The sequence below is a fragment of the Acipenser ruthenus genome, chromosome 54 (genome assembly GCF_902713425.1).
Source record: "Acipenser ruthenus chromosome 54, fAciRut3.2 maternal haplotype, whole genome shotgun sequence".
NCBI classification, from domain to species: domain Eukaryota; kingdom Metazoa; phylum Chordata; class Actinopteri; order Acipenseriformes; family Acipenseridae; genus Acipenser; species Acipenser ruthenus.
In genome coordinates this window covers 8,162,448-8,175,124 of record NC_081242.1, presented here as the reverse complement: position 1 = coordinate 8,175,124, position 12,677 = coordinate 8,162,448, and the positions used below count along the sequence as shown (strand labels likewise).

The 12,677-nt window shown below is 37.3% G+C and overlaps 1 protein-coding gene across 1 annotated transcript; it reads left to right on the top strand.

Annotated features, from left to right (window-relative positions):
* Nucleotides 1-292: 292 nt before the first annotated feature.
* On the top strand, nucleotides 293-11,071 carry LOC131723313 (uncharacterized). Its single transcript, XM_059016928.1, has 3 exons — nucleotides 293-383; nucleotides 969-1,029; nucleotides 7,644-11,071. Exon 3 carries the CDS (start codon nucleotides 7,661-7,663, stop codon nucleotides 9,719-9,721), a length of 2,061 nt encoding a protein of 686 aa, XP_058872911.1. The 5' UTR covers nucleotides 293-383; nucleotides 969-1,029; nucleotides 7,644-7,660; the 3' UTR covers nucleotides 9,722-11,071.
* The last annotated feature ends 1,606 nt before the right edge of the window (nucleotides 11,072-12,677 follow it).

The window sequence follows — 12,677 nt, the reverse complement described above, 5'->3', positions numbered from 1 at the left end:
TTATACCCTTGAGCAAGGTACTTTACCTAAATTGCTCCAGTAAAACCCCAACTGTATAAATGGGTAATTGTATGTAAAAATAATGTGATATCTGTATAATGTGAAATAATGTATAATGTGATATCTTGTAACAATAAAGTCGCCCTGGATAAGGGCGTCTGCTAAGAAATAAATAATAATATATATATATATATATATATATATATATATATATATATATATATATATATATATATATATATATATATATATATAAGCTATATCAAGAGTTGAGAAGGGCAGTTCGGTTTCTGATTGGCTACACTCCTTGATGTCGTCATAGGCACTGCTATATAACAGCACACCGTGCCTTAAGGTTTTCAGTTGAGACACTTTCTTGAAAGGTAAGTTGCTTTTTCTATCTTTGATCTCATCTTTAATTGAAAGTAGACGAATATGTACAATGTCTAAAAACATTGAATGCAAAAAACTTAAAATATTTGTATATACTGTATTTTTTTTGTTTGTTTGTTTGTTTGTTTGTTTGTTTTTAATGTTTTTTAGAAGTCCTTCACAAATAGGCTGTTCAAGTTTGCTTATACTTGTCATGCAACAATAGTTACAAAATGTAACGTTAAATAGTATATGTGTTTAATATATAACATGCAAATAGCTGGGTTATAGTATTTGTGCACGTGTACCTGTATGTTCCATTCACAATGTAATGCTTCGGTAACATTTAACACCAGAACTACTGAAGGACCCCCGTATTAAAATTCTTAATGAAGTATTATTAGTGCACGTGACCCCCGCTCGAGTTGCAATTACATTATAAAACAAAAAACAGATAAGCAAACTAAACCAAATCAATGCAAAATGCCGTTTATTAAAAATGTTTGAAATGTGGAATATAAAAAGCAACTAGTAGGTAACTTGTTATTTTTCTACATAATGTATTCATTTGTAGTCTCGTTGTTTATTCACTCCAGAAATACAGTAAACCCCGGAGAGTTTCGCAATTGAACAAGCAGAGTCGACATTCAAGCTAAGGTACAGTTGTTGAGTGATTTCAGTAAATTACATTCTGATAGAAACTTCTTAAACTGTTTGACTTTTATTTGCGACTTGCTTACTGCTGGAATGGAAAATGACATTACTCGAGTATTTACTTGAGATTCGTGTGCATTATTATTATCACTTTAATACGACTTTGTGTGCAATAAATCATAAACACGCCTTACAGTTGCAGACATAAGGATTGACACCCTGTATTTGAAACAAGATAATAAATGTGTAATGAATATTTTGTGTTAGAAACAAACATCAGTTATTATTTATTTCTTAGCCGACGCCATTATCCAGGGCGACTTACAATTGTTACAAGATATCACATTATTTTTACATACAATTACCCATTTATACAGTTGGGTTTTTACTAGAGCAATCTAAGTAAAGTACTTTGCTCAAGGGTAGAGCAGCAGTATCCCCTAGCTGGGATTAAACCCACGACCCTCCAGTCAAGAGTCCAGAGCCCTAACCACTACTCCACACTGCTGCCCCATCAATTCCTCTGCTGCCTGTGTGGTTGGGGCTGAGAGAAGTTTAAGGGTCTCCTAATATTTCCCCCCTTTAAAACACATTATAGATCTGCTTTTATATTTGAAAAACTATATAAAATAGGTAGTAAAAGAAAAACAAGATAAATCAATGATTTAAAAGAATCAAGTGATTTAAATCAGTGATTTAACCCTAATAATAATAATAATAATAATAATAATAATAATACATTATTTTGTAAAAAAAAAAACTACTGTACAATAGTAAATAATTTTACTATTGTTTGTATAAAGAAGTGATTTAGAGAAAAAATGTGCACAACAGGCAGTTCTTCTCCACACTGTAAGAAGTAAAGGCTCCAGTAAGAACCTTTCAGGGTTCCTGGGGCTGCCACTGTGGAGGAATCCTTTAAGATGCTTCCAATAACCTTTTTACAGGGGTCCTACCTATTCTATTGCAGACTTTTTATTTGTCATGTAAGCTATGAAACATGTATTGAAAATTGCAGTTTATAAACAATGTTATAAACCACAATTTACTTGATCTGAAGTAGGGATGCAACGAATCCAGGATTTGGTTTTGGATTCGGCCCGAATACCAACTTTTTGAGCAGGGTTATCGTATATCTGCCCAGACGCACATCCATTTTAGTGTGTGCAGTTCTTATTTAAATAAAAGACACGAATCTGATATTGAACGTCACTGTTGTTTTTAACAAGAACATGATGTTTGATGAACTCTGTCGCAGCTACCAACTCCATATTACTGGAGGCGCACTCACTAAACACGTCATGCAGCTGCTGAATACAAACATTCCCTCGCATGCAACAGCACAGTCACATCACACTTTTCATTGAGTAAAATTATGCAGTACACCTGTAATATATAGTAACGTTAAACTGTTGTAGACTTTTGTGCTTTGTCTATCAAACGTGTTCTAGAGATCATACTGAGATAATAATAATAATAATAATAATAATAATAATAATAATAATAATAATAATCGGTGCACAGAAATGTATATATATTTTTGTAACTTTACAACTGTCAAATGTGCAATACGTTGTTGAACAATATGCTTTAGTAAATTAAATTACGTTATTGTAATGTGCCAATACAAGTTGATTTATTTGGGAACTGCTGTGTTTTATTAAAATTATTATTTATTATTATTATTTATTTCTTAGCAGACGCCCTTATCCAGGGCGACTTACAATCGTAAGCAAATACATTTCAAGTGTTACAATACAAGTAATACAATAAGAGCCAGAAATACAATAACTTTTGTTCAAGCAAAGTACAAGTGTGACAAACCACAATTCAATAATACAGCAGATAATAGTGATAGTTACATCAGGATATGATTAAATAGTGATAGTTACATCAGGATATGATTAAATACAAAATACTACAGGTTAAACACTTGGCAGATTACAGTATTCTGAAGTACAGGATTAAATGCAGTAAAATAGGGGGCAGATAAGAGCAAAATAAAGCACATTTAAATGAAGGGTGATAGTGTCCCAGGATACAAACAGAGGAGTTCTACAGGTGCTGTTTGAAGAGGAGAGTCTTAAGGAGGCGCCGGAATATGGTCAGGGACTGGGCAGTCCTGACATCTGTAGGAAGGTCATTCCACCACTGCGGAGCAAGGGTGGAGAAGGAGTGGGCTCTGGAGGCAGGGGAGCGTAGCAGAGGTAGAGCTAGTCTTCTAGTGCAGGCGGAGCGGAGAGGTCGAGTGGGGGTGTAGGGAGAGATGAGGGTCTGGAGGTAGCTGGGTGCAGTCTGGTCAAATATTTTTAAAACTGTTTCGTAGCCTATTTGATATGTGTCACGCACACGGTGCATTTAAATCAACGTGGGTTTTATTTCACTGGGATTCAGGTCACTCATCATAGTAATTTCTTCCTCATAGCTCTCAGATAGTGTTGTCAACAGGCTCCAGAACCTTGGGACACTAGGTTTTTTAACTCACCTCTCTAAACTGCAGTGTATTCGACGTGTGAGCAGTTAAGTTATTTAATTGTTTAATTTGGTGGCGATTCTATCCCGAGAGCCTCGTAACAATTAATCAAATTGCTTTATTTATTTTTTTATAAGGTGTGGTTGGGGCTGAGAGAAGTTTAAGGGTCTCCTAATATTTCCCCCCTTTAAAACACATAATAGATCTGCTTTTATATTTGAAAAACTATATAAAATAGGTAGTAAAAGAAAAACAAGATAAATCAATGATTTAAAAGAATCAAGTGATTTAAATCAGTGATTTAACCCTAATAATAATAATAATAATAATAATAATAATAATAATAATAATAATAATAATAATACATTATTTTGTAAAAAAAAAATCTACTGTACAATAGTAAATAATTTTACTATTGTTTGTATAAAGAAGTGATTTAGAGAAAAAATGTGCACAACAGGCAGTTCTTCTCCACACTGTAAGAAGTAAAGGCTCCAGTAAGAACCTTTCAGGGTTCCTGGGGCTGCCACTGTGGAGGAATCCTTTAAGGTGCTTCCAATAACCTTTTTACAGGGGTCCTACCTATTCTATTGCAGACTTTTTATTTGTCATGTAAGCTATGAAACATGTATTGAAAATTGCAGTTTATAAACAATGTTATAAACCACAATTTACTTGATCTGAAGTAGGGATGCAACGAATCCAGGATTTGGTTTTGGATTCGGCCCGAATACCAACTTTTTGAGCAGGGTTATCGTATATCTGCCCAGACGCACATCCATTTTAGTGTGTGCAGTTCTTATTTAAATAAAAGACACAAATCTGATATTGAACGTCACTGTTGTTTTTAACAAGAACATGATGTTTGATGAACTCTGTCGCAGCTACCAACTCCATATTACTGGAGGCGCACTCACTAAACACGTCATGCAGCTGCTGAATACAAACATTCCCTCGCATGCAACAGCACAGTCACATCACACTTTTCATTGAGTAAAATTATGCAGTACACCTGTAATATATAGTAACGTTAAACTGTTGTAGACTTTTGTGCTTTGTCTATCAAACGTGTTCTAGAGATCATACTGAGATAATAATAATAATAATAATAATAATAATAATAATAATAATAATAATCGGTGCACAGAAATGTATATATATTTTTGTAACTTTACAACTGTCAAATGTGCAATACGTTGTTGAACAATATGCTTTAGTAAATTAAATTACGTTATTGTAATGTGCCAATACAAGTTGATTTATTTGGGAACTGCTGTGTTTTATTAAAATTATTATTTATTATTATTATTTATTTCTTAGCAGACGCCCTTATCCAGGGCGACTTACAATCGTAAGCAAATACATTTCAAGTGTTACAATACAAGTAATACAATAAGAGCAAGAAATACAATAACTTTTGTTCAAGCAAAGTACAAGTGTGACAAACCACAATTCAATAATACAGCAGATAATAGTGATAGTTACATCAGGATATGATTAAATAGTGATAGTTACATCAGGATATGATTAAATACAAAATACTACAGGTTAAACACTTGGCAGATTACAGTATTCTGAAGTACAGGATTAAATGCAGTAAAATAGGGGGCAGATAAGAGCAAAATAAAGCACATTTAAATGAAGGGTGATAGTGTCCCAGGATACAAACAGAGGAGTTCTACAGGTGCTGTTTGAAGAGGTGAGTCTTAAGGAGGCGCCGGAATGTGGTCAGGGACTGGGCAGTCCTGACATCTGTAGGAAGGTCATTCCACCACTGCGGAGCAAGGGTGGAGAAGGAGCGGGCTCTGGAGGCAGGGGAGCGTAGCGGAGGTAGAGCTAGTCTTCTAGTGCAGGCGGAGCGGAGAGGTCGAGTGGGGGTGTAGGGAGAGATGAGGGTCTGGAGGTAGCTGGGTGCAGTCTGGTCAAATATTTTTAAAACTATTTCGTAGCCTATTTGATATGTGTCACACACACGGTGCATTTAAATCAACGTGGGTTTTATTTCACTGGGATTCAGGACACTCATTATAGTAATTTCTTCCTCACAGCTCTCAGATAGTGTTGTCAACAGGCTCCAGAACCTCGGGACACTAGGTTTTTTAACTCACCTCTCTAAACTGCAGTGTATTCGACGTGTGAGCAGTTAAGTTATTTAATTGTTCAATTTGGTGGCGATTCTATCCCGAGAGCCTTGTAACAATTAATCAAATTGCTTTGTTTATTTTTTTATACAGTAAACAATTTCTATCAAAATAGTGCAACACCATTATTATAGATAACTTTGCACTCTTTCATTTAACCTTGTGACAGCAGGTAAAGTTTTTATTTGTTTAATATGTCTTGCTTCACACGGTCCTGCCCAGTCAGAGACTCAGAAAGCCAATCAGCTGCTGTATAGGAATAATTGATGGAAACGATCCTCACAGGCAGGTGTGTGCTTTTGGTAACAATTAAGTAAAACAATTCAATTAATTTAGCGACAGTTTGCACAATTCACACTCACTTTACTGAATACGTTGCAGTTTAGAGGTGATTTACAAAACCTGACTTCCTTAAAGTGTCCCGAGATTCTGGAGCCCGTTGGCAACCCTACACTCAGATCAGGCGACACAGGTTGAAATGTCATTAAAGAAAATACTGGGTTATGGCAAAGATGCAGCTCTCCTTTCTTGTAAAGGTAAACTGTTCTGTCTTTTGATGTTTCTGTTGTGGGGGAGGGGGCTAGTGGTAAATTGTGTACGTTTCTAACTGAAATCTTATTCAGGGATATATTTCCATTCGCGAATAAAAATACTATTAACTAAAAGGCTCAAAACTATAGATGTGTGTGTCCCTTGTTAGTAGCTGCCAGTCTGTTTTTCAGTCAACAGTTTCCTTCAGTTTTCTTGACAGATTCTGTAGATTTGGTGTTCGGTTCGGTATTCGGCTGAATCCCAAAAACTTGGATTCGGTGCATCCCTAATCTGAAGGATTCTAAAATGAGCCCTTTGCAGTATGTTATTAGACTGAGGAATGAGAGGTTCCCAAACAAACCCTTACTGAGAAAAAAAAGAATCGGCAATAGAACCCTATGGCTTCCTCAAGGAACCCTCAAAGAACCTGCACTTTTTAGAGTGCACTCCCAAACCACACCTAGATATATTTTGTACTTCCATGCATGTCCCCACTCTCTAAGGTTGATTGATTTCAAGGGAGTCAGCAGTGGGGAGATTGAGGGAAGTCAAGAGCAAGAGGCTTCAGTGCTGTGCAAAGGGGGGTTATTTTGATTGATTTTAACTTAAGTACTTACTCAGGATGTGCCCTATAGCCCGGAGGTCGCTGGTTCGAATCCGGGCTATGCCATCTCCACTCCAGGTGCACAATTGACCAAGCACCACCTGGGCGGTGAGGGCTCAAGTCGGCTGGGTAATTCCTGTCTCACCATGCACCAGCGACGCCTGTGGGTGGCCGAGCTCCTGTGAGCCAGATGTGCTGTCACTGGATCTAGTGCAGTCCTCAGACGCGATGGGTCTGGTTGGCTTCACTGTCGACTTGCTGTGTGAAAGAAAACAGGCGGCTTGACAGCACACGTTTCGGAGGACGCTTGAGTGCGCTTGTCCTTGCCTCTCCCGAATCACTGCGGGGGTTGCCGGGGGAAACAAGGTCTTAAAAACATTTAGATATTCCAAACTGGGAAGAAAATGGGGATAAAATAATTGGCAATTCCAAAAAAAGGATTACAGAACAGCTTAAAAATCCAATGCAGATTCAACTCTATCCCATCCGCAGCGCTGTGTTAAATGTAATGCTCTGAAATACATTGTCCGAAACTGTTCTACAGTAAGAAAATGTTAGCGCTAATCATGATTATTCATAATTATAATTTAGAATGTATTGATTTATATTTTCAAAGTTATCTTTACCTACACCTTTGAGATTTATAACAAATGCTCTTTTTTATTCTTTGTCAAATATTTGGAATTTGGTATTTTTCAACAGATATACAGGGTAAAAATAATTATTCTAAATGAAAATTATAACTAATTTGATCAAAAAATGTTAATGTTTTTTTTTAGACTTGCACAACTGGAAATTACTATTTGAGATGGATTTTTATTGCAGAGCTTTTGGGGTTTATACTAAATTGATCTGTTCTCTATTACAGAAATAAAAACTTCAAAAATGGATATTACAGTGAAAAATGCCGTTCTGAAGATTTCCAAGGCTGAAGCCGTGAGGAAAGAAACTGAACTGCTGATGAAACCTTACGCTAACTGGGAAGAATACCTGATGCCCGGTCCACTCTCTATAGCTATTTTAGGAGAGCTTATCTTTATTTCTTCCAATACAGATTTCTCTATAAATAAAAATCCGCCAAAGGGTGGGTTCAAGTACATCAAATACCCTGATTCGTTCCGAGCCTCTCTCATGCAGGTCAGCAATTCAGGGTGGATCGCCTTCAACGAGGCCCACAAGAACATGGACCAAATCCGACTCCACTCCAACAATGTACCAAGCTACATGAAAATGACAGTGAAGACACTTCTTCAAGACAATATTCAAATCGTCCAGGCGTTACTCCCAGGTCAACTTGAAAACATAAGAACAATCGCCGATGAGTGCACAAGGCTTGCAGAGTCAACAGAGAAGAAATTCACTGATGTTATTCTCCTCATCCAGGAAATATTAGAGGCCTGCTTGAACTCAAAGCAGTGTTACGAAGAAGACGTCAAGGAGGTCCAGTTGAAATTGGAGGAAGCAAAGTTGAAGAAAGAGTCGGCAGAGAAAGCCAAAGCAATGGCAGAAAAAAATTTTGGTAAGATGGACAAGCAACTGGATGAAGTCCATAAACAGTTCACATCAGCGATGGAGTCCATGCCCAATGGTTGGGAAATGATAGGCATGACCTTTGTGGAAGGATTGACAAATACGCTTAATGAAGCTGTGTCTGGTTTTTTGGCAGTATCTTCAGGACCTTCCAAAATGGTGTCTTTAGTAAAAGATTCTATTGGACAGAAGTCAGCAGAATCTAACCCCTTTGCAGCTAACAATGTTTATTCCAAATCAGGGCAACTCCTGAAACTGGCAGAGCAGATCAACAGCTTTGTGGACAAAGACAAGATCAAATGGAGTGAAGTGTATGACCAAAAGACAAGCTCTGCAAAATCCTCCTGGTTGAAGAAGCAGCTCCAAAACATTGAAAGTTCACTTAAAAGTGAAGAAAACTGTCAGGCTAAAGAGAAGTCAGTAGTGGTTTGTAAGGATGCCATGTCTATCTGTGACCTCATGACAGAATTCGCACCCAAAAACAACTGTAAACCAGAACAGGAGAAGGATCTCATTACCAAGATCCAGAACCTGAAAGCACAGACTGAGCAGCTTGACTCCGAGAGCAAGGCTTTCACAAATTCTTCAAGCTTTTCTGCCACTCCACCACAAATGGCCCAAAACACACAAAGTGGTGGCAAAAAAAGTGCTGCCCAAATGGCAACAGACAACGCCCGTTTCCGTATAGAGCAAAGCCGAGCCCAGCTGGAGAAAGTCCAAGAGATGTACCAGAAAAGTATGGAAAACCTTGAGAAGAACAACAAGGAACTGTCAGAGATTCTGGTCACAATGAGACGCTGCAAGATTAAGGAAATTGACTTCAATACAGCTGTGAAGATGCTGGTGAAGGGCCTTGATGCAATGGGACGGGTGAAGGAGCAATGGGAAAAAATGGTCCGGTTCTTCCAGATGATCTCCAATTTAATCAACACCTGCCTCAACACGTCTCTGAAGAGGTTTATCTCTACTGCTGATAACATTCAAGGTATACAAGGCTATTCCTCCAACGCCTTTATAAAAGACATGATTTACACCCAGGCTTTCAATGCTTCTAACATTGCCAACCTGGTCTACATGATCTCAGGAACCTACACAGAGGTCTCCAGCAAGTATCTCATGGACCGAGTCAGCAGCCTTGGGAAGCTCATGGCCTTAGACCCCAAAAACCCCACCTTTGAAAGCGAGCGTGCAAATCTGGCAAATGACTGTGACTCTGCACAGAATGAAATCTATAAACTTGTGTTGAAGAAGAAAGAGGAGTTTGAAAGGGACTCAAAGAAGAGAGTTGATATGATTGATCAGGAGCTACTGGCAGTGTTGCCCCCAGCTTCGGATGAAGAGATTAAGAAAATCAAAGACAACGTCCAAACAGGGATGAAGGAGATCACTGCTGCAGAGGAGGATCAGTTTGGATAAAGAGGGTATTTTCAACTGTGCAAAATATAGACAAGCTTGGCATTCTAATTCACATGAATTAGTTTCCATTATACATCTTAGTTATACTTGACACATTAGTTATATAGCTTAGTTATAATTGTACTTTTTATTTTATGCCATGCATTCAGGTCTTCTTCACAACAGCAAATCATATATTCACTAAATGTTATATTTTGGGCAGCAGTGTGGAGTAGTGGTTAGGGCTCTGGACTCTTGAACGGAGGGTCGTGGGTTCAATCCCCAGTGGGGGACAGTGTTGCTGTACCCTTGAGCAAGGTACTTTACCTAGATTGCTCCAGTAAAAAAACAACTGTATAAATGGGTAATTGTATGGAAAAATAATGTGATATCTTGTAACAATTGTAAGTCGCCCTGGATAAGAGCGTCTGCTAAGAAATTAATAATAATAATAATTTTGGAATATAAATGTTATGTTTTATATATGAGACCATCTGGCTCTCCTAAGCTTGTCAAGTTCCCAGTTGCTGATTGATCTCAAAACTTTGTCAGTAGTAGTTTTAGGGTCTCCCTATCAACCTCTATTTAACCTCCCATCTCTGCAACTGCATCCAGCAAAACGCTCCAATAAAAAAATAATTTTGCGATTCCGAAAAATAAAGAAAAGAGGAATGTCTGCAACTAGGAGCACCACTGGAAAGGAGACTAGGCTGTCCAACCACATCAAGAAAAGTGACCGCTCTGCATTAAGAGGACGTCTGCCTACAGAATAGAGCCTGGACTTTGTAGCGAACCTTTGTTTGCCATCATATCCACTCTACAACTGAAATAGTATTTCTGAAATTTAACTAAAGAGATCAAAAGATTATCAACTGTACCCGGGTGGAAAACACAGTAAATGCACGTTAAAGATCAAAGTAAAAGGGTGTCGCCATTAGCTGTTTTTTATGATCAAAAGGGGTAAGGCTTGATAAAATGTATAAGTAATACAAAGACCTGATAGAGGATATAATAAGCTGTGGTGTTTTCTTCAAGAATAAATAAAGGTTGGGGGTATTAAATTGATTTGCCGTGGTTCCAATTAAGTAGGTATCATTTTTACAACCCATTGAGAGTCAAGTATGATTCTGTAATATGTTATCCTGCTGACTGGAATTCACTGAATTATATTCTGATGTTTATTGACTCATATTTACTCAAACTGCAATATTATAAGATGACTGATGAAAGCTGGTGTTTATATGCTGTTGGGATTGACACTAAAGGTTGAGTGTTTTACAGATTGATGTACTGATCTGTGCAGTTTTGATATTTCATTCTTTTATATCTGTGTAGTGTTCTAAAAACTGATTAAAAAATCCCTAAAAGATACTTCAGTGTTGCGTGATTACTGCTCACCTGTTCTTCTCAGGATCTTGATTTTGATTGGTCTGTTTGTGTTTGTGTGTGTGTGTGTGTGTGTGTGTGTAATCATTTGTGTGTCTTAATTGAAATAATAAAATACAGAAACCTCTCCCCTATCTTTGAAACTCACAACAAAAAGCAATCCATTGAAACCACCTCACACAAACCTGCAACTCTACACTCTACACTAGGAAAACTGGGTGCCTCCTGTTCTTCTGTTTCTAGGATATGCATTGTAAATCAGTGTTGTGTGACCTAATAATAATGTTCTTTATTATATCTGTATTTAAATCCTCCTGCACTTTAATTTGCCTTAACTGTTAACTCTATCTAGTATTTATTAATTGCGCCTGTTTTTAGTCTACGACACTCAGCAGTCATATCTGACCCTGATGTAACTACTGCCATTATCTGCTCTTACTTGAACTGCCCCTCAATTGAATGAGCTCAAACTGCAGTTTAATGATAGACACATGCATGCATAACATATCTATTGACTGTTTATTGATGCATAATTAAACGTAAGCACAAGATTAATTGCATATGAATTAAATACTTATGACATTTAAAATACAACATTACCATTTTTTGTTTTGATACGCTGCTGCTGTTTCAATGTCATGTAATTCTCTGTAAACTTTTGGGTCTACCCCACATATGTGGTTTATATCAGACCTAACCTGAACGGAAGTCCTGCCCTTTTAAAATATGCTCGAAATATTTTTAAAAAGCCCTGAAGCAGATTCTCCCTTGAACCCCAAGTGTGAAAAACAAGTATAATACCACCTGCTATGTAGCTCTGTAATTCTATCAGGCAGGGACAGAATTGTGCCTGAATTTTATAATATATATATATATATATATATATATATATAAAGAAATATTTTTAATAATATGCCCACTTCCATTTTTAAGAGTGGCATAATAAAGCTGTCAACATTGAATATTCTCTGTCCCAAATAGCATCATGAATGAGAGATCAGGTTGTCGGTAAACAGGTAAGGTTTGGCGGTGGTGACGTTCTGCTTTACCTTTCAAAAACATATAGGATGGAATGAATCTACTTTGAAAGATGTTGTGCTGTTACTGGCAGCAGGGAGTCAGACAGCGGAGCAGAACGAACGAGTAAGTCTCTTGTTTAATATTTTTTTTAGTTTTCTTTCATTTTGTTTTGTCTCCCGTGTTTTGTGAGTCGTAGTTAATTTTAATTTTTTAAAAATTTTATTTACATGTTGAAGTGCTAATTTTATACGTGATTCTGTCCAGATAGTGCAGCTCTAGTAGTTTGGGAAAGCGTGTAAGCTGACGCAGAGGCTTTGATCAGATTGTATATAAATATAATGTAACGAGCATGCAGGTGTAACTTGTAGTGTAGGTAGGGTTCCCTGGAGTGCCTCCTTATGACTGTGTGATCCACAGACAAGAGTTATTCCTTGAGCCCAGGTACAATGCAGCACTTCCTTGTGTATTTGTATGGTTTCCAATTGCCCCCTGCATGCTACAGGGAGGAGTTGTTTGGTATTAACCCCTTCTAATATTGCATGTCCAATATATTGATATTTATATATTTAGT

What these genes read in the sequence shown, in the direction of transcription:
- LOC131723313 (XM_059016928.1), top strand. Translation starts at nt 7,661, where the DNA reads ATGGATATTACAGTGAAAAATGCCGTTCTGAAGATTTCCAAGGCTGAA.